Below are 21847 nucleotides of genomic sequence, written 5' to 3' on the forward strand. Positions count from 1 at the left end.
CGGGTATTTCTTCCCGTCAACTGTAATTTCATGCCGATTATCGTGTTCTTCACAAATTCGTTGCGCCAGCTCCAAACTCACTACTTTCACGAAAGTCACTCCTAGAGCTCTGCTGTTTTGAATTCGTAACACTTCACCTTGTTTTAGTCCCAGTATTGTCGCACAAAATTTATGCACTTTGGCAATGTCCGGTTTTTTCGGCACATTCGCAAAATCTATGCGAAATGTGTTTTCTCGACGGCCCATCGCGAAGTCGTGCGAAACGGCTCGGCGATGAACAGAAGAAATAAGTCACTGCTGCTGTTAAATTAGCTTGTGTTCGACTTCCGCGAGACAATAGCGTAATAGCGTCTGTTCAGCTCGGAAGTTGAGCGCTCACTATGGAATCACAGCAGATCATTCCGTCGGCAGCATCCGACGTCTGACGACACACCCCGCACGGTGTTAGAGTGAAATACGCTGCTCCGTCCATATTAGAGGTTATATCCGTTAGTAATTTTTAAGTTTGTTCGGATCCGAAGAAACGACGTATTTTTCGTAGCAGACGATAATCTCGTGCAGCTCAAACTGCAAATTATTTTTAGTAACTAATTTTCCTTCTATATGATTACACAAAGTACTTACAATTAGTAGTTTTTCTTCTCCTAGTGCTTTAGACGGATTCCTCTCTCGCTATTCTTCGCAAGTATTCTGCCTATTTTAAATTTCCATTTGTGTTATTTTTATCTTTAATTATTCATTCTTTTTTTTACTTACAGGTACTACACAACAACGCACACTGAAAGTGATAGACTTTTTTCACCCTTTTCGCCGATTTCACCAGAAAAAATATAATTTTATTTTAGAATTAAATAACCCTTCACCAAATGCTAATACTGTTTTGTTTTTGTTTTTATCTATAATTGTCATTAGCACTGCGCATTATAAACTTAATAAGTTGCTAGACCGACAGTACTCCCGCATCTGTTTTCGTCGGGAACAGGCTGTAAATAAATTGACGAACGAATTGGCTAGAGCAACGTTCAAGTCAGTGCCTTGCCTGGACATTGCAAACTCAATTATCGCATGGCTACTATTCAGCGTGCTGAGTATCATTCGTGTGATCTTTGTGAATCCGATTGTGGAGCTTTATGTCATATGGTTTGTAATAGCCCTGCAGTAATGCTATTGCATATCCAGATCTTTGGTTCCCCGCACATAGGCGAACCTATGTATATGAAGCTAAATCTGACCCCGAGATATTGGTTTCATTAGCAGGGTTCATTATCCCTTCGGAAGTGAAGAATCAGGACTGTTTCCCATATTGTGTTGCGATTATATAGTCATGTTGTCATTTTCCATTCCCTTACCTTTATCTTTCCCTTCCCTTTCCCATCCTCTCAGGAAACAAGGTACACAGCTCCGCTTAGCGTGGACATTGGGGTTTCTTCGGAATGGCATTGAGTTATTTGACGTCTAGGACACCAACATTTATATTAAGATGATAAATCGAATGAATTGCTGGTAGCTGGCTGGATTATTCTTGAATTTGATTGATTTGAAAATACTATTTAAATGAACCAATAGCTCTAATAGCAAATTTTTACTAGACTCGAAAAAGATTGAATGATATAAAAATAGGTGTCACAATACGACCAATCGAATAACAATGTGCACTGCAACCGGGTAGAATAGGAAACACAATATCGGACATGAATGCCGGGGTATTGAAGCACAGTGCATGGGCACTGTATCCGCCCCTTCGACAGACTCTTTATTTCCATCTGTGGGAAATTTACCAAGTACCTATCATTTGCACAAGAACTCAAAGCTGGACATGTTTAGGTCTAGCAGAAACGGCATTGGCCGTCTGAGACGCATATGCGGTATGTCACAACTCAGAGCTTCTGTAAGTTATAATTTACTTACCTACTTGATAACTGCTCAATGAAACTGTTATAGGTTCCCACAGGTACTCCTGTCTCTCTTTACGATCAGATTAATAACAAGTTCATCATCAGTTACTAAGATGTAGTAGTTTATTATAGTTATTATTCTTATAATTATTACAAGTGTTTCCACGCCAAATACAGTATTTTTCTTGTATTTTTTTCTGTTTTTCTTACGTTTTATTTTATTTTCTGTTGTGATAGTTCCATTTACCTGCTACTCAACACAGAAAATTCGTCGAGGACGAATTAAAAGAAGTTTGATTAAAACGTAAAATGGATGAACATTTTATGCCAATCTCGACCATCAATAATTGTAGAAACTCTCCGTGTCTGTTCATCGCGTCTGAAAAAATGTAGTGATTTGATATCTGGGGTGACGACCGCTGACGGGGCAAGCACTCTATTCCCCATCGTAGTAGGTAACTCGAACCTTGTTAGAATTACGGCGAGATGTTTTGCGACCGCCCAGAGCCAACGACAGTCGCTCTGTCGGTTTTCGAGCGACTCGCAGTTCCTTCACGCTAGCATTCTTCGACTTGTCAATCTTTTCGTTAAGCTTCTCAATCAGATGGGGACAATTGAGATTATCGGCCGGTTCCCAAGTGTCTTCTTTAGAAGAGAATCCCTTCCATCTAACAAGATATTCCCGTTTTCCATCCCGCTTAAAGTGGACGTCGATGATTTTTTCCACTTCATACTCCGTGCTATCTTCTTCCTCGTCTTCTTCTTCTTCTTCTTCAACCTCGTCATCCTTGTCTGATTTGGCAGCTTTCTTGGGGGTAGCCTTTTTGGCACCTTTTTTCGGTGTAGGGCCCTTTGCTGCCGGTTTTCCTTTCTTAGCGGCCGGAGGTGCTGCCTCTTCCTTCTCTAATTTTGCCTTGTACTTTTTAATGATCTCTGGACATGAAAGTGTATCCTCCTGTTCCCAAGTGTCGTCATCGGCGCTGTAGTTCTTCCAGCGGATGCGATAAACCATCTTACCGCCGCGTTCCTTGCGGTGGTCCACGATGTCCTGGACTTCATATTCTTCTTCTTCTTCTTCTTCTTCTTCGCTGCCTTCATCATTTTCTTCCTCTTTCTCTTTCTCTTGAGTCGTGTTTTTAGCTTTCTTTGCTGCCTTGGTTTTTACTGGCTTCTTGACTGGCTTGGCTGGTTTCTTGCCCTTTTTACCTATAGGAGAAAAAATGTTAAACTTGGACAATAATACACATCCCGACATTCTCAAACGAGAATAGTGTAAATTTAATGGTCTACCCAAACGTTATTAGGATAGCGCGACCGAAATTTTACTGAACTTGTATGAATTGACCGAGTAATACAGACATTTGAAAATTTCGAAATAGTTATACCTCTAGTTGAAGAATATCGTCAATAAAGCTACACGAGAGCGGACCCTACGCGAGACAAGAATATTGTCAATCAAAATATTGACAAAACTGCCTCAATAAGCAAACCCTACACGAGCGGAAATATTGACAGTAAATCAAATATTGGTCAATATATTGATGGTGTAAGGTCATCTCAAAATATTGATTCTGTAGAATTTAAATGGGATTGATGGATTGAAGCAGTTTTGTCAATATATTTATTGACAATACTTCTGTCTCGTGTGGGGTCCGCTATACGTCAATCCCATTTGAATTCTATAGTGGACCCTACACGAGCTTAAAGCAGACCCTACACGAGCAGAAAAATTGACAATAAATCATTTATTGATCAATATATTGATGGTGACAGATCATCTTGAAAATATTGATTCTGTAGAATTTAAATGGGATTTATAGCGGACCCTACACGGGACAAGAATATTGTCAATAAAAATATTGACAAGATTGTTTCAATCCGTCAATCCCATTTGATTTCTACATGATCAATATTTTCAAGATACCCTTACACGATCAATATATTGATCAATAATCGATTTATTGTCAATATTTCTGCACGTGTAGGGTCCGCTTATGGCATCAATATTTTCAAAACGTCTAAGCGGACCCTACACGCGCAAAAATATTGACAATAAACCAATTATTGATCAATATATTGATCGTGTAAGGACATTTTGAAAATATTGATTCTTTAGAATTCAAATGGGGTTGACGTATTGAAGCAGTCTTGACAATATTTTTATTGACAATATTCTTGTCTCGTATAGGGTCCGTTTTACACGATTAACACATTGATCAATAATTGGTTCAGTCAATATTTCGTCTCGTGTAGGGTCCGCTTATTGAAGTTGTCTCGTCAATATTTTGATTGACAATACTTTTGTCTCGTTTAAAGCGGACCCTACACGAGACAAGAATATTGTCAATAAAAATATTGACAAGACTACTTCAATACGTCAATCCCATTTGAATTCTACAGAATCAATATTTTCAAAATGTCCTTACACGATCAATATATTGATCAATAATTGGTTTATTGTAAATATTTCCGCTCGTGTAGGGTGCGCTTAAGATCCGCTTAGGATCTGCTTTACAACAAAAGCGGACCCTACACGGGACAAGGATATTGTCAATAAAAATATTTTCAAGACTGCTTCAATACGTCAATCCCATTTGATTTCTACATGATCAATACTTTCAAGATACCCTTACACTATCAATATATTAATCAATAATCGATTTATTGACAATATTCCTGCACGTGTAGGGTCCGCTAAAAATAGGACGAAAATTGGATCAACACCCTAGGTAAAATTTGAATTTTCAAACAAAAACACTATTCACCTGCCGCATCAGCCTTCTTGGATTTTTTCACCAATGGCTCGGAGTCGTCATCATCCTTCTCGGCATCCTCCTCGTCTTTACCATTCTCGGCCTTCGAGTCCATGGTGTCGTCACCATTTTCGCCCTTATCGCCGGTTTCGGCATCCTCGAAATCGTCATCGGAAGCGGATGCCTTCTTGGAGTCACCATTTTCTTTGCCGCTTTCGTTCTCATCGACCTCGCGTTCATCGCCCTCCGTTTCCTCCTTATCGGCCGGTGAGGCTTCTCTTTCTTCATTTTCGCCTTTTTCGGCACTCTTGCGTTTAAGGTTTTCCTTTCTCATTTTGCAATTAGGCTGTACGAGCACTATTTTCTAGTGATTATCCGGATGGAAGATAAAATTTTGCAGACGAAAAATACACACTTCACAGGAAAACTTTGCTGCGCTAAAACGGAGCGTCGCTTTGACTGTATTTTTTGTACTGTTTACGACACTGTCGAAAATCCGAGAGAACAGCGCAAAGGCGAGAGAAACACTTCAAACGCGAGAAAAGAATGCCGGCCGGTTCAGGTCGATGTACACTGCAGAATTGCCTCGTTAAAATTTACACGCTTATCCTCCGCTACTCTAAAGGCGTTTTTAATGATAGTGCTTGTGCCCGGTCCAAAAAAAAAATCGGACGAACATGGTCAGGCGATTTAAATAGTTTGACGTTTGACTCAACTCGCCTGTGCTAATTGCCCCTAGGAACAAATGCGATTTTCGAATGCGATTGAAAGGCAATTTCAATACTTAGACAAATTTTCTGGCGGCTGAAACGGACTTGATTGTTTTTTGCGTCTTTCAAACATGGCGGTTCATGTTTGGCTTAAGTATAAAATTGTTTTTTTTTTAATAATTGGCCTGTTCTCGCTTGTATTTTGTTTGTCTAGTGCACTTCATTTAGCCAACGATTGTGGAAAATTGTGGAATCGTGTGTAAACATAGTGGAATCGTGTGTAAACATAGTGGAGCAAGATCTCTGACCTAAAGTCTTAATGAAAGTCAGATTGCGGTAAGTTTTGGTGTGCAATATCAATTTCACCATAGTTTGGTGGTGATTACCTAGTATACTGATAAGTTTATGTGAGTAGATAATAAATCCGAAAATAAATATTTTTTTGTAATTTTCATATTAAGCAATTCTTGATAAACATATGATTACGGCTTAAAAGCCAACTGTCAAAATTCTCTTTGAAAGGAAATTCCGGACAAACCGTTACTCGTCAATCACAGATGTTGGTAGTAAACAAAAGGAAAAAGGTTTCTTTCATGAACTACTGTGAACCACAGACAACAGACGTCCATCTTCAGCATTCAACTTGTGTAAAAACTGTAACGGTTCCGAAGGTAGTTGTGATATCCAAACCAGGTGCGCTACTGTCGTCATCTTTTTTTGTGGCTGAGTTCGACTGAATTGACAGTGGTTATTCCTCTACCCAGTCAAACTAGTTCGGAACCGGTTCGGACTTCCAGTATGAAATCCAGCTCAAATGCATGAACCGATAGAGTTGGAATCGGTTGTTTTCTTTGAGCATGATTCCATATTGAATCCAGCCAGGATTTCGAACCGGTTCCGGAATGGATTTGACGGATAGTTGGGATAGGTTGGTTTGGCGGCGCTAGTGTTTATCGTATATTAATTCAAATGTTTACACACGTTTTTTAAATATTTTTGTTCGATCATGGATGTCTGTTCTCTGTGTGTGAACTGTGTTCGACCAGTAACAGTTTGCCCGAAATTTCCTTTCAAAGAGAATTTTGACAGTTGGCTTTTAAGCCGTAACCATATGTTTATCGAGAATTAAGGGCGATTAAATGGCGCGTTCCCTGGGCAATTAGGTAATACTTTCATGGAAATATTTAAGAGATGGCACTGCTTCAGTGGTGGCTATGGTGAATTTAAATGAATGGGAAAGATATTAAAACTTGGGATTTTGGAGAAACTATAATATTGTGGTTGTAAAATGAATACACATTTGATGCAGAAAAAATATGAGAACAGTTTGTAGAAGTTTATTTAGATACTTACTTGAAAATTTTCATATAAAATCTAAAAACACTGTTTGCGTGCATACATTTTACTCATTGGTTTCCACCAAGAAAAGTTGAAACTCTTTCTCTCACAACTCTCTGTTTCACTCGTTTTGACAGCAGATTCCCTGCTCATCGCAATCGGAATGTTTTCTTTTAGAATTCAAGCGCAAATGTAACAACCGTTTCGAAAACTGATTCATTCAGGATGGGTTGTTGCCTTCGGTTGGAATTCCATCATAAATCAGCCCATATTCCAAATCTCATTCCAAATGTAATTTACTGGGATGAGGATATTTTATGGTACGGACATCTACCCAGTTAAGCTCAGCCGGAAATGAACTGGAATTCTGGCTGGTTCCAGTTCGCATTCCGGCTCCAGTGACGTGATTCTAGTTAGAACCGGTTGTGTCACTGGAGCCCGTGTACGAACTGGAACCAGCCAGAATTCCAGTTCATTTCCGGCTGAACTTTACTGGGTATGTGTCGTCATAAAGAAGCTCTAGTTTCATGTATATTGCCGCATGATTATTATTATTTATTATTATTTATTTATAAAGGTTTTAACCACAAGGGTCATTCGCCTTTTTTAGAAATAATAAACATTTCAGGAAATTACATTTCAAAAGTATAAGAAAAATGCGAAAATTATTGCGATCGTCTGTCCTGGGCGCACTGCTTGCTGTTTCTCGTTATCTTTCTCGGGGGCAAAGCGTTATTGACATTATTCCCTTTACCGTTTGCTGCTTGTTGGTTAATCCAACGACACGACTAGACACTTGCATTCCGAAACTGTATCGTAAATCTGACTACCCCTCAGTAACTCAGGTAACTGGTACTGTCAAATATGACATTTGGTTGGAAAATGTATGAAACCTGCAACACTGAATAATCTGTTATTTTTCCAAACAACCTTCCGTGGCAACCCCTGGTTACGATGTAAAAACTTATTTGTTTACAAAATCGTTATAAGTTAAATTTTTTTCGGATAAATATTTTGTGTAGTGTATAGAGTAATTTATCATTTAATTGCTTTTTGAAATGTTGTGACCGGAAGCGGAAGGAAGTTCAAAAGCTAGCGCTATGGGTGCAGATGCATTAAAGTGCGATTTCATCGAGAGTGGCTTCATCGAAAAGCAGCAAATCTACAGAAAAGCATCCCAAAGAAGAAGTTGCCGGCCTGGAGCAAGCATTCAGCGAACTGGACATAGCTAAATCAAAGTGACACACTGGTTTCTAACTCCGATTTTAACTCGCGCCGTTACCAAATATATGCTTGCTTTCTTCCCCAGGTTTCTTTGCTTAAAGTGCTGATGTAACCCTTTCGTTAACACGTATCTGAGGTGATGCTATGTAGATATAAGCAGTCCTTATAGCACGACAACATGAATTTTTAGTAGCTGTATATTGCATTATTGAATGTACCAATCTGCATTTCTGTTCCAAGTGAAACATCCTCTAGAGCAGTGATTCTTAACCTCGGATCTCTAGGGGGCTGCAAAGAAAAATACATTTTCCGAGTGCATAATGAAATTTAAAGTCTTGGTACTTAACAAACTGAAAATAATATTTTGATAGCACGCATAATCGATGTTTATCCGTGGGGGTTCGCAGCAACCCAGGCTGATTTCTAAGAGGTCCGTCGTACAAAAAAGGTTGAGAACCGCTGCTCTAGAGAGCCTATAGTTTTTGTAGCATTATTCCAACTCATCGCTAAGTGCAGTGAACACTAGAAATGCTCGGAGCTGACATCTCCGTGCAGTTTCTGATGGCGTTTTTTCTTGATCATATGTTTTGACAGCAGTGCTGACTCAGTTTTGCTTCATGCAAAAACGACATGAGTGAACAAAAAGCCTTTTTTAAAAAAATTGCATACACCGTGAACAATATATCTATTCGTTATGCAAGCAGCAATTTGCACACACACACGGTTATTTAAATTAAACACTTGAAACATAAAACAGTAATCCAATATACAAACATCATTAATTAAATGATTGTGTCAGAATGTAATTATTTGCGCGGCAAAGGCACGTAGAGATGAAGGTTAATAAAATTTATGAAAAAAAACATGAAATGAAACGTTTAAGTATTTTTATCCTGAATTTCTTTAAAAAGAACCGCTAACGAGTTACTTAACTCGCCATTATCACTCGATTAGTCTCCGAATATTTCTTTAATTCCCGTTTCATGATCCAAGGTACTTGAGGCAGCAAGCGCCGATTCAGTTGCATTCGTTTTTATCATCAACGGACGATAGTTTCCCTGCCCTTCTTTCTGATGCTTTTGAGTGTGACCTTTGAAATGCAGTATCAGAAATAACATACCACCCACAGACAACGCACAAAAACTATCTTACGTTTATCTTTTCCAGATTTTATTCTCTCTTAACCACAGCTGATTCTTCCGCGAATGAAAGAAATCAGCCTTAAACAATATTATGCACCTAAGCATACATTGAATCGACACACCCATCAAACTATTGAGCTTACAGCGTCTTCTACGTCAATTCACGCTCCTTGGCCCTCTTGAGCTTGGCGATGCGAGCCATACTCTTCGGACCAAGCAGACCACCTCCCCAGTGCTTGCGAATTTTCTCATAGCGATCGTTGAAGTTAGTCTTAATGGTGTCCACCAGTTTGGACAGATTGGCCCGGTCCGAATTGTCAACCTGGGTAAGTGCAATGCAGGTACAGGTCGTGCGATTCACTAGCGTTCCCAAACGAGATTTGCTCTTGATAATACAGTATGAGATTCCCATCTTGCGGCACAGAGCGGGCAGATAGATGACCAACTCAATTGGGTCCACATCATAAGCGATAACAACCAGCTGCTCTACTAGTTTTACCACGGTGTTAGCACCCTGGCGCAGCTGATTGCCCTTCTTCGCCGGTGGTTCAGGCTTGCCGGCAGCCTTTGCCTCGGCCTTAGCCTCCAGGCGCTGGATTTTAGCGATCGGATTCTCCGGACGATACTTTTCCAACAGCTTGAACAACTACTGGGCGGTATGTTTATTCAAAAAAGGCTCAATTCAAATTCAGTTCAGATGAGAAAAAAAACCTTACCTGCTAAAAATAACGTAAGTCAATGAGAATACCTTAAAAACAACTATCTGCCACTACTCTAGGTCGGCCGGGCCCGTTTCTAAGACATCTTCTGCCCGTGATACAGACCGGTGTAGTAGCCGCTCATGTACCAAGACATGAGCATAGCGGAAAGATTCTCCGACTCGACATCATCATTATCTAGCATCGATGGCATCGGCGGTGGCGGTGGTACCACAAATGAGGCTCCCATTCCCATCCCAGCACCGGAACCAGCAGCCGCCGACGCTGCTGATCCAGCCATAGGCATTCGGAAGCTAGGACTGTAGGTAATCCTAATGTTGCTAGCTTTCTTAGTCAACTTCTCCTCATCGTCGCTAACTTCCATCCGTTGGTGATCTTCTTCAAAGGCTAGTTCTGCTGCATCCTCACGCTGCTTGCGACGTGCCTTGCGTCCTCACGATGGCACCAAGCTGTCTGCCGCCACAGTCTGGTCGTTATTGTAGCCCACATAGCAAAGCAGTGTGCTGCCGTCCTTTGACATTGCCAAAATTTTGGCTTCATAATCTACACCATCGTCGTAGGCGGCTCGGCAGTAATCGCCGATCTCGAACACCGGCTTGCTTCCCATTTCAACGGAACCTTTCTCGGTCGCAGTACCTTTTTGTTAGTTTTCATGGCCAATCGCATGGCAACCTCCTCTCTGACCATTATTAACGATTCGTCGTACTTGCGAATGATGAGCGTATCGTCCCAAATTTCGTCGTTCGAATGCTCACTTTCGGAGCTGCTGGAGCTCGGCTTAACGCGACCCAAGTTTATATAATGGCAGTTCTGGTTATCACGGAGAACAGATTTTTGAATAAATAAATCGAGAATTTTGTGAAAAACTGCTTCGAATTATAAAAGACGATTGAAATTTGATTTTTTGTGTTCTGAAACTGGAAATCTGGCAGACAAAAGCAACCGTTGCAGGTTCCTCATACAGAGGACAACGAAAGGTCGTACGATGCCGATAACCCGTTCAGAGCCCGTTTCTTATGAAATTTGTTTTTCAAGTTAGTTACTGGACTGGTATTGTGCAAATAACATGGTTGCTATACAGCAACTGAAAATCAATAAACAAAAGAAGTGTTGCTGAAGAGATAATTTTTTCGTTCGAATCAAGGGGTCACTCAATATACTGGTAACTGGCAGTAAATGACTCGGACCCTTTTTCTTCACAATATTTCATTGAGTTTCAGGTCGTGTCGTTGGTTAATCTGTGTGTCCTCTCCATCGCTCTCGTGTACGTCCATATCACTATCACTAGAGTTGGTTGATTGCTCACTGTTGGCTGATATTTGATGCTTTTTGTGTTTACTAGTGACCTTAGTGTATCCGTCTTCTTTTTTGGTCATTCCTGCGGCCGGTGTACTGGATGTTTGCTTTGGGCTATCGGAGATTATCTTTTGGCCGGTTGACTGTGGTTTAGCGGTGGAAGGCTGTTTATCAGTGCGTGTTGTAGTAGATCCATTTTCCGCAGCAGTTTTAGCGCATGGTTTACCGTAGTGTGCCGTTTGGTTGCAGAACTGGCACGTGGGCGTCTGCCCAGGGTACGTGCAAAGGGTTTTTTGAATGTAAGTAATCCCTTGAGAAGATTTGCATTCGAAGGTCAAGTAAGATGGTATAGGTTTGTGCAGCTGCATTCTGACGATACGAACCCCGGTGAGAATACCGGGGAAAAAGTTTCTCCAGGTGTCATTCTTGACGGATTCCACTTCTCCGTATTGGGACATGTATTTTTTAATGTACTCGGAGCTGGTGCGCGGTGCCAAATCATGTAATAAAACTTCAGTAAAATCTCGGTCTATATAGACGGGGATCTTGGTTTTAATGTTGTCGTATTCGATTTCGTGTTGCATATTATTCATCACACTAAAGAATTCTGCATCGGATAGCGTCTGGAACGTTATTAGTATCACGTTTTTTGTATGATGCAGCTGGAGGTGTGTAACTGCCGCAAGATCAAGATTCATGTTCACTTTTATTAACTGTTCCACCTCACGCACTGTAGGTCTTCGTCGAGTTTGCGTAAAGTCAATCACGACAGTGTTTTCCCTTAGTGGGCGCACTTTGCTTTTTTGTTCGCTCATTTTGCTCACCGTGGGGCAACGAGGCTTTTTCCTGTTACTGGTGTGAATGCCGCAAGATGTTTAAAATATGGAAAAGCGCACCCTATCATATAACGTAAGCAGAAGCGACATAAACTACTCAATTTGAAATCGCCCAAATGTTGCATTTGAAATAGCCTCCTAATTGTCAGCAACTTGCTGGCAAATTGAAGGACAACCCGGTAAAAAAATGCGGGCGAACATGGCCAGCCTATTTAAACAGTTTGACGTTTGACTCAACTCGCCTGTGCTATTTGCCCCTAGGAACAAATGCAATTTGCAAATGCGATTTAAAGGCAACTTCAACATTTAGAGAAATTTCCTAGAGGCTGAAATGGACTTGGTTATTTTTGCGATTTTCAAACATGGTGGTTCATGTTTGGCTTAAGCTTAAAATTGTTTTTTGAACAATTCGCGTGTTCTCGCTTGTATTTTGTTTGTCTAGTGCACATTATTTAGCCACCGAATGTGGGAAATTGTGGAATCGTGTGTAAGTATAGTGGAACAAGATCTCTGAATTCTAAAAGTGTATCGGAAATATGACCACTCCTCAGTGACTCAGGCAACTAGTAATGTCAAATATGACATTTCGTTAGAAAATGCATAAAACTAGTAACACTGAATAGTTTATTTATTATTTTTTTCAAATAGCCTAGTTACCGTTGAGTTCCTTAGTTACGCTTGAAAAAATAACAAACCAAATCAATAAAATTTCCGGGCTTTATTATAGAGTCGTTTTCCGATTTTATACTCTTGTCGTAATCATACCCCTCATTTCTGACGTTATGTCCTGCTGTCGTTCCTTCGCATCCATTCCAGCAAGTATCGTTATTTTGGCGGAACTGATCAACGTGACTAAATACTCTCCAAATTAGTTGTGAAGGTATTCAATCCACTCAATAGATTTTGTTTGACTCGTTGCGATATAAGGTTTGCAATTTCAGAAAAGCTATATTCCGGAATTACCAACATTCAAATTATGTTCAATAGCCAGTGGAACTGAAGATAATCAATCGGCTACGCTATGAAACAAAACTTCAGCCCAGCCTTTGCATAGTTTAATCTACATGACAGGTTTCTATTTACCAATCTTATTACTTCAAGTTTAATGTTTAACCAACATGAACTGCTAATGAAACATTTTGAGACTTTCGAAAATCGCAAAAAGCTAGTACCCGTACAAGAACAACCGAAGTCTGTGAATACGTCTACGCTGTCTACTGAAGTAAGAATTTCACGTAAAATTTCAGGCACCGCACGGCGCATCCGAATCGACCATTGTATCTCGGATGGAGATTTCGAAAGCACATTCCTACAGGTACCTGTCGTATCCTTTGGGACGCTCAACGACAGTACCCTCTTAATTTGAACCTGGATCACTAGCTAGAATAACCACCGGTCGTATCACGTACAGCATTACGTTGATGGATCAACGCGTAAGCTGAACATTCCCACCACAATATGATAAGCAAAAATCAGATGAAACAGCAATAGACTCCAGTCAGTTCTGACATATCGGCGCTCGAATTCTGCAGAGAACAGGAACATTTGTTGCCCAATTTATTAAAATTAACCTAAATTACCCAAAATAATCTGAAAACAGAAACGAAGACCTTGACGACTGATATTACACAAATACACTAATATTATTAATATTACTCTAATTATTTATTCATTATGTGGTTCATTTTATTTTCTCAGATAAACGAACAACTGCCAAACATTTACTATATGCTTGATATATGATTTTGTTCTTATTAACTGTTTTTCTAGATTACAATCAGAACCAGGATTTTACTGCTCTAAAAATTACTTTTCTTGGTCTTGAATGGGACTGCGGAGGTAATTTTTAAGCATCAGCAAGAGTAACTAACAATTCATAGTTTTGTGACCCACCACATTTCGAATTCACGTAAACAGTGAGCTTTACGTGAATTCGAAAGATTCTTTAATTACTGGGGTCAATGTTTAGGTCGAAGGTTTGTGTTCCTATACAAACATTAGATAGCATTTGTGGCTTGTTCTGGTGAATTCATTGGAAAGGGGCGCAAGTTTCTTTGTAATTTTATTAATGTTAACTATAACCTGGTACCTAAAGCTATTTTTCAGTTCAAGGAAAAGTAACTTCATTTTTCAACGAATGGAAGGACTCACAATCTTCTATAAGTTTCTATATGGTTCGGAGAAACTGCTCAAAGAACTGGAAAACTGCAGAAATTCTGTCTTGGACAAGGTGTATTAGTTGGTCTTTTCAGACGGTTAATTGCTGGACTATTTTTCATATTTCTCTGAAATCGAAAGTGTTTTATTAGAAAGTAATTCATTTAAGTTTAAAATGCTTCGCTGAGGATTTCCGAGAAGACGTTTACAATTTCACCAACTAGACAGCTCGATATAATTTCTGGTTTCTGAAGTTTTTGTGTGTAGTTTGAAATCTTAATTTCTGTAATCGCTTCCGGGTGCCTAGCAGTCACGTAGTTCCGTGGACAAAGTGCTAGTTGCAGTACGGCGTTCGACGCTGAAGACGAATCGTTTTCATTCGTGATGTTAAGTCCCGCTATTGCGACAATGCGATCTGAAGCGTGATCTGGTTGCCAAGCGAGGTGTTCGCGAGCGGCTCTAGGAGTGGGTCTCGGAATGACGATTTAGTATAATCACGAAAGTCGAAAGATCGCGGGTTGTCTTCCTTGGTGTCTTGGATCGGGTACGGCGTTTGTAGCCCCTTGAGGACTTCGGCTGTAGCTGTTTCAATGAGTTCGAAGCTCATGAGAGCGCGAACGTGGACTGCGGCTGCGAGATCTCTTGCGTCCTTTGGTATAATCCCGGGCATAATGACCTCGCTCTCCACACTCGTAGCATGTGTCGTCCGGATGGAAGTTACCACGACCTCCTTTGTCATGCGGTGGTCCGCCACCACCACCAAAACCACCGCGAAAACCACGACCGCCCTTGCCGGTAGGCAGTTCGACACGAGCACGACGGCAGCAGATTGTTCGTCCATCCAGACCACGCGCCGAATCCTCTGCATCCTGAGAATCTTCAAATTCTACAACCCGGATGAATTGCGAGCAACCTACACGTTGCTTAGCGGATCCCATCCTTCTGCTTGCTGGCGTTATTGGCTAGCTCTCAAACCTAAACATCAACAAAGTTTTGTGAGGATAGCGTGACATTTCGATCGTTGGACCCGTGTTGAACGATTTTGAAACAATTTTTTGGAAGTCTCAGTGGGAGGTTTCGCTCACGTTTTCTGGCAAACTTTGGCAGGAACCGAGCAAAACCCTGGCATAACTCTGAAATAAACCGAGCAAAGATCCTGGCAATAGGGATCTTTAATTTGGAAAAATGTTGTCAGTCCTTCATATGTATTGATAGCGGGTGTCGTTACGAGTACACTCGTATCATTCTTAAACCTTAATTATTCTTTTCTGATTTTTAAATTTAAAAAAACCAAATTAAATTCAACCAACAAACTGACAGTTCGTCACTGTTGTGCTATCTTATGACAAACGCCATTTTGGGGTAAACTGAGTTAAATATGCCACATTACTCGTCCAACGAATCTCTACAAGATGGCGTTTCCAGAATTTTGAAATTTTGCTTGGTTACTGAAATATAGCGAGAAAAGTGATTAGAAATTGTGAGTTTTTTGCTTCAAATCATTATATCTTGGGATTGGCTCAAGTTATTATAAAATTTTAGTTGCTTTTATGTGTAAAAATGTCGTAGGAACACAATGGCATAAAAATTTTCATCAGAAAAATACATGTATTGGGAGAAAAACGCAGTTTTAGCTTTAAACTGGAAATATTGCCTATTTGGCAACACTGTAACTAAAAATAACTATTTTTTCTAGATTCCCTGACTCATTTCCTTCAAAATGCATCTAACCGATTGTTTATAGACCAAATGAAACCAAAGATATGAATAAAAGTTCATAACTGGTGATTTTTTTCTTTGGAAAATTTTCCATGCACGATTATGACACGTCATACAAATTTTTTCATCAATACACACCTATGACACGTGTGAGTGCGACTTTTGTTTATATTTCTAGTGAAAACTCGCAACATAGTCAACCGATCTTCGTAATATTTGAGAGATTAGTACAGAATAGGTAGAAGCATCAATTGTCTTTTCTGAATTGTTTCTACCATTTATAAGATTCATGATATTGAATCTCAAACTTTAAAAATCGTTTTTCTCGAAATGTGCAAAATGGCGCTTGTCATAAGATAGCACAACAGCGACGAGTTGTCCTACTAAATGACGTATCTGCAAATATCTCGTTCGCCTCATTGTTAACCGGGACAGCACCCCACACAGCATGATCTGGTATCTGGTACTTTTGCAATTCGCTAGCAGCCTGCCATCCCAAGTTTCATCTGCAAACTATGGTAGATCTGATAAAGCAACCTATAGAGTCGTGCAAGTCGCATGGGTTTGGATGCGTTATTGTACTAAAAGGAAACAAACTAAAAAATGTTTTTTTTTTCAATAGTTTCGGTCCTAAAAATTGAAAAAGGACTGGGATATTAACTCACGGTACTAATCTGCATCAGAATATGCATTAACCCGCACACCCCTAATGATCCATACACACTCAAATTGTCTCGGTAATTTCCCAACAGCTGTATAGACAGCAAATTTAGAAAATGATATCTCAGTAAAGTGAGATTAGTTAGCTGATTTTCGGTGAAATAACTTCTGAGTCTCAGCACTCAAACGTCACTCTTACTGAGATCTCAGAATAAAAAATTGTTTGCTGAATCTCAGCTGTTAAGTTCTCGGCAAAAGAGGCAAAAAATTCTGAGATTCGTCAGAAAAAATTAAGTGTGTATTTCTACCTGGTTGAATTTAGCACGAATCGAGCAAAACATCTGACAAAGATGTGGCTGGAAGCGTACAGAAATTCTGGCCGCACATTCCTCGCTGGACTTTGGCTAAAAGGGGGCAGCATCGGTTAGTTTAACCGCTTCTATTAGAAACAGTTGTTGCATTTGTGCGAATTCTGTGCCAGAATTCTCGCACAAATCGCGCAAAATACTGGCAGAAACTCTGCCAGAATCAATTTCGCTTTGCTCAACTTTTGCTAACTTTCTGCTTTCCGCGGTGACTGGGGCGCAATTAGCACTCTCCTTTTAAATTTTTGTCACAGACTGGTTAGTTCGACTGGTCTGTCTATGAAAGTACCATCTCTATCACTTGAAATACATGTGTTTTGACAGCTCCCAGTTTTGAGATCACTCCGTACTTTGCGGAGTCCAAGTTGGTGGAAAGTGCGCAATATAAAGACTTGCACAGAATACATTCCAGCTTAAATGCAACAACCGATTCTGAAACCGATGGAGTCGGAATCGGTTGTTACACTTGAGTTAGAAACCATACTGACTCCATTCAGAAATCCGACCCGCTCCCGGAATGAGTTTAACTAGGGAGTGAAGCCAAATCTACCTACTAGCAAGTGTGTCAATGAGTTGTTTTACATGCTCAAGAAGATAGGGGCAGAATACTTGTGATGCATTAGTCAAAATCAGCAACGTTAAATGCGTTTTGTTGCCATAAAATAGCAATTTTGAATGGGCACTAGGGGCAGATCACTCTAGGAATGTATAACAAATTTGCATCAAAGTAGAAAAAATGTATTTAATTTCCATTTTTGCATCAACTTTGCACTCTCTCGCACAAAAATTTGTTTAACAATAGTCCTACGCTGATCCACTTTGTTCGGCGTTGTGTTGGGCTAGTTTTTTGTAGGGGTTTGACGTCTTACACGCAACGCAAAATACATTGCACGCAACGCAAAATACATTTTGAATTTCTATTTTGATGGAAAGAAATGCATTTAATTTCGCTGATTTTTCAAAATGCATCGAAATTAAATACATTTCTTTTCGTTAAAATGGGAATTTATTATAGTCCTAACCCAACATTCAACAAAACGTCGACCAAAGTGAATCAGCGCAGGCCGTTTGTTAAACAAATTTTTCAGCGAGAGTGTGCAACGTTGATACAAAAATGGGAATTAGTCGAGGGGAACGTCCTAGGGGCAGATCACTCTAAAAATGTATAACAAATTTGCATCAAATTAGAAAAAAATGCATTTAATTTCCATTTCTACATCAACTTTGCACTCCCTCGCAGAAAAGTTTGTTAAACAAACGTCCTACGCTGATTCACTTTGTTCGACGTTTTGTTGAATGTAAGGCTAATTTTTTGTAGGGTTTTGACGTCTTACACGCACCGCAAAATATATTGCATGCAACGCAAAATGCATTACGAATTTCTATTTTGATGGAAAGATATGCATTTAATTTAGCTGATTTTTAAAAATGCATCACAAGTGATCTACCCCTAGATTCCAGCTCAAATGCAACAACCGATTCGGAAATCGATGCAGTCGGAATCGGTTGTTACACTTGAGTTAGAAACCATACTGACTCCATTCAGAAATCCGACCCGCTTCCGGAATGAGTTTAACTGGGGAGTGAAGCCAAATCTACCTACTAGCAAGTGTGGCAACGAGTTATTTTACATGCTCAAGAAGATAGGGACAGAATACTTGTGATGCATTAGTCAAAATCAGCAACGTTAAATGCGTTTTGTTGCCATAAAATGGCAATTTTGAATGGGCACTAGGGGCAGACCAAGTGGATTCAAGATACAAAATATTGCCGACATAAAATAAATAAACAAGACTCTATTTTCATTAATAAAAATAGCAACACTGTTCGGAATATTTTGGCAGGGTGAAATTGTGCAAAAAGAAGAATGTCGAAGGAAAAATAAGAAGTCGATTGTCTCGTCTTGTCTTTGGTAATTTCCTAGGATAGGATCCGCCAGCTCTGTCTTCTGTTTTTGAACCAATTCTGAACCAGCTCGTGATTGGACGAAAGTGACATAGGCAAACCTTCGGCTTGGAAACTAAAAGTACCAAAGGGCTGCTTGGAAGTGTTGTCATATTGTGATATCAAACATAAAACGACGATTGTTAACCGTGTTGATTTTTTTGTTTTCTCGAGATACCGCTTTCTTTCTATAACATCCGTCTGTAATTATGAAGTGCAGGCATTATTTGGCAGACGAAATCAAACATATTATCCAGAACTGAAATTCCCGAGAGATCCGGTAGCGCGGTTATCGTGGATTCTGTTCTGTGTGCGGAGTAATGCGGAAATGCCTCTTTTCGAAATCAACAGGCTGTGTAGCGTAAGTATGAAAATATTTTGAACATCATGTAAAAATTGTCTTTGTTCCAGTACCGAGTAAATTGGAAGTACTGAGCAAACAGGGAGAAAGTTATCCCGGAAGTCGCTTCTTGTTCTTCCTTTGGTATTATCGATACAGTTGAATTTTACAGTTTTCAACTGAATCGATCATCGGTGTAAATAGGAGAGTGTATTTTCTACTGCTGTTTTCTCCGAAACAATCACATGTAAAAACCTATACATTCCTCCAAAACAAAAATTAAACCTTGCAGAAAAGTAGTTTTAGAATATTTAATATAAATCCGAACAGAGAAAATTATTCTTGTGACAGAGGTTGCTTGACTCAGAAAGCAACTTACAAAAATGAAGAGGCGTGAAGATATTTTTCGTAATGTCCAACAACGAATATATATTATTTTGTTTTGCTGTATTCCGATGGAAAAAACGTTATGATCGTTTAAATGCGGATATAAAGACAAAATCTTTGATTTTTCCATGAAATTGGTACATAATATAGAATATTTTAATCAGAACAAATATACGACCGAAACAAAACAAATATTTTGGCAACATTGGTCGAGTGGGGGTATGTCGTTTTCAACAGGGATTAGTAAAATATAAGAAGAAGCCAGCTGGCGGATCCTATCCTAGGTAATTTCAAGCTCCGATAATATGGATATATTGTACTCATACAATGGGTATTGCAATTTTGCCGTGTACAATCGATCAATTCCCAGTAAACGAAATGGCGGACAGGCAGGTTAAACTAGATGCTGGCGATCGGTAGGCTATTGAAACCAGAGCTGCCATTTATACAGATTTATCTGTATTATACAGATTTTTAAGGACAGAAACAGACCTGATACAGAATACAGATTTAATACAGATTTTCAATACACAATACAGATTAACACAGATTTTAAGAATTTTCAATTGGCGGACCCTTTCTGAAATCATTTTCATTAACTTTGGCCGTTTTTTCAATAAATAATTGTCAAATGAACCATAACACTTTTAAAAAATTAAAAACTTGAGTTGAGAAATGTACAGATTACTTTAAAGTACACAATTTAAATTCCGGTTTAATGCATGAATTTATAGTAGACAATACTTGAGGCTTATAAATGGGAATCAATCATCAAAATTCTTTTTCTTCATTCAATACAGACAAAAACAGATTTTTTGTAACGAGGATACAGATTTTCAAAAAAATAATCTGGCAGCTCTGATTGAAACGTTGTTCTAGGCTATCCGCCGTAACTTGCCGTTTACTGTAAAAGTAATGTGGGTTGGTTAAGTCCAATATACACTCTTCGTTAACTTATGTCAACAGGTTTGGTCCAGTATTCAATCCATGAGTTTACAGGAACAGTTTTCTCTCAGTTTTATTCGGAGTTCTTCCAGTTTCTTGTTGTACTGAAACGCAACTGAACATTTCAAAATTTCGCGCCCAAATTAGTTTGCAGTTACCTTTTGCATTTTGTTCTCTACACGTACAGTTTATTGTATCTTTACATCTTTGGTACCTGTTCAATTTGTGTGATTTAAATCAAGGAAGGTTACTGTTTAGGTATGTAATTCTTCATTTATCCAGTATAATTATGACTAACTTGATGTATTAGTTGTTCTTGTGTTGTTGGATTGCGTTTACAAGAGCTACTTGTCCCCATTTGCCACTTGGTAAACTTCAGTTCAAATCTATAGCTATGAAACCGGAAACAAGATGCGTCTTGCGCTTTGCTAAACTGACGGACCAGGCATATGCACCAACCAAGGGCTCCGAGAAAGCAGCAGGATTCGATCTGAAAAGGTATATATTGCAAGCCTCTATGGACTCCACACAATGATGAAAATTTCCCTCTTCTAGTGCATACGAGTACACGGTTCCTGCCCGAGGCAAACAGCTGGTGATGACCGACATTCAGGTACAGGTGCCGGAGGGATGCTACGGTCGCGTTGCCCCTCGTTCCGGGCTGGCGGTGAAAAATTTCATCGATGTCGGTGCCGGCGTTGTGGACGAAGACTATCGAGGAAATCTGGGCGTGGTTCTGTTCAATCACTCCGACGTTGAGTTTAAGGTCGCACGCGGAGACCGTATTGCGCAGTTTATTTGTGAACGGATCTTCTATCCGGAGCTGGAGGAAGTCGGCAGTCTGACGGAAACGGAGCGCGGAAGTGGTGGTTTCGGTTCGACCGGGACGCAGTGATCTATGATAGCGGGTATCGGGGGAATTTGGATATAGTTCTAAGATTTAATGTATCTCAATAAAATGTTACTTTTATAAACATGAATGTTTTTCTGATATTTTCGTTTTGATGGCTTTGTTCTCGATATGGGAGTGCACTTTGCAAATTCAGCGAAAATGTGTAGCGATTAGGTATTGAACATATTAACCAACACAAGAGGGTGTATCCTGCAGGAAGCTCTAGCGAAGTTAGATGTACGATTGTGCATTGGTACATTTCGGAGACACGGGAGGCAGATCATCGACGTCACGTTCTGTAGTCTTTCAGTGACAGCGGACATGAATTGGAGAGTATGCGAAACGTATACGCATAGCGAGTACCGGCTATTGGTCAACGGAACCCTGCTGCAGCACGGAGGGGGATGGCCGGCGAGCGAAAAGGGACGGCTAAAGCCTTCAACTGTAACCTCTTCGTTGAGGCACTTTGGCCGAACGGCGACACCGAGAACGTAGATGCGGCTGATCTAACAAGAAGGATTATGA

The 21847-nt window shown here is 39.8% G+C and overlaps 2 protein-coding genes and 3 pseudogenes across 2 annotated transcripts; 1 reads left to right on the plus strand and 4 right to left on the minus strand.

Moving 5' to 3' along the window:
• Window positions 1-2000: 2000 nt before the first annotated feature.
• Window positions 2001-5167, minus strand: LOC131678988 (nucleolin-like). Its single transcript, XM_058959497.1, has 2 exons — window positions 4661-5167; window positions 2001-3101 (listed from the first exon to the last, which is right to left on the minus strand). The coding sequence occupies exons 1-2, from the start codon at window positions 4980-4982 to the stop codon at window positions 2332-2334; spliced, it is 1092 nt and encodes a 363-aa protein (XP_058815480.1). The 5' UTR covers window positions 4983-5167; the 3' UTR covers window positions 2001-2331.
• Window positions 5168-9201: 4034 nt separating this feature from the next.
• Window positions 9202-9726, minus strand: LOC131678990 (large ribosomal subunit protein eL8-like; annotated as a pseudogene).
• An 11-nt stretch (window positions 9727-9737) lies between these two features.
• Window positions 9738-12724, minus strand: LOC131679622 (survival motor neuron protein-like; annotated as a pseudogene).
• Window positions 12725-14445: 1721 nt separating this feature from the next.
• Window positions 14446-20597, minus strand: LOC131679623 (serine/arginine-rich splicing factor 7-like; annotated as a pseudogene).
• On the plus strand, window positions 20513-21404 carry LOC131678989 (deoxyuridine 5'-triphosphate nucleotidohydrolase). Its single transcript, XM_058959498.1, has 3 exons — window positions 20513-20688; window positions 20741-20928; window positions 20986-21404. Exons 2-3 carry the CDS (start codon window positions 20825-20827, stop codon window positions 21323-21325), a joined length of 444 nt encoding a protein of 147 aa, XP_058815481.1. The 5' UTR covers window positions 20513-20688; window positions 20741-20824; the 3' UTR covers window positions 21326-21404.
• Window positions 21405-21847: the final 443 nt, after the last annotated feature.

Source organism: Topomyia yanbarensis, chromosome 2 (genome assembly GCF_030247195.1).
Source record: "Topomyia yanbarensis strain Yona2022 chromosome 2, ASM3024719v1, whole genome shotgun sequence".
NCBI lineage: Eukaryota > Metazoa > Arthropoda > Insecta > Diptera > Culicidae > Topomyia > Topomyia yanbarensis.

What these genes read in the sequence shown, in the direction of transcription:
- LOC131678988 (XM_058959497.1), bottom strand. Translation starts at nt 4,982, where the DNA reads ATGAGAAAGGAAAACCTTAAACGCAAGAGTGCCGAAAAAGGCGAAAAT. An exon ending in CAAGAAGGCTGATGCGGCAG is followed by an intron (nt 3,102 to 4,660) that starts GTGAATAGTGTT and finishes TTTCTCCTATAG; the next exon opens with GTAAAAAGGGCAAGAAACCA.
- LOC131678989 (XM_058959498.1), top strand. Translation starts at nt 20,825, where the DNA reads ATGAAACCGGAAACAAGATGCGTCTTGCGCTTTGCTAAACTGACGGAC. An exon ending in GCAGGATTCGATCTGAAAAG is followed by an intron (nt 20,929 to 20,985) that starts GTATATATTGCA and finishes TCCCTCTTCTAG; the next exon opens with TGCATACGAGTACACGGTTC.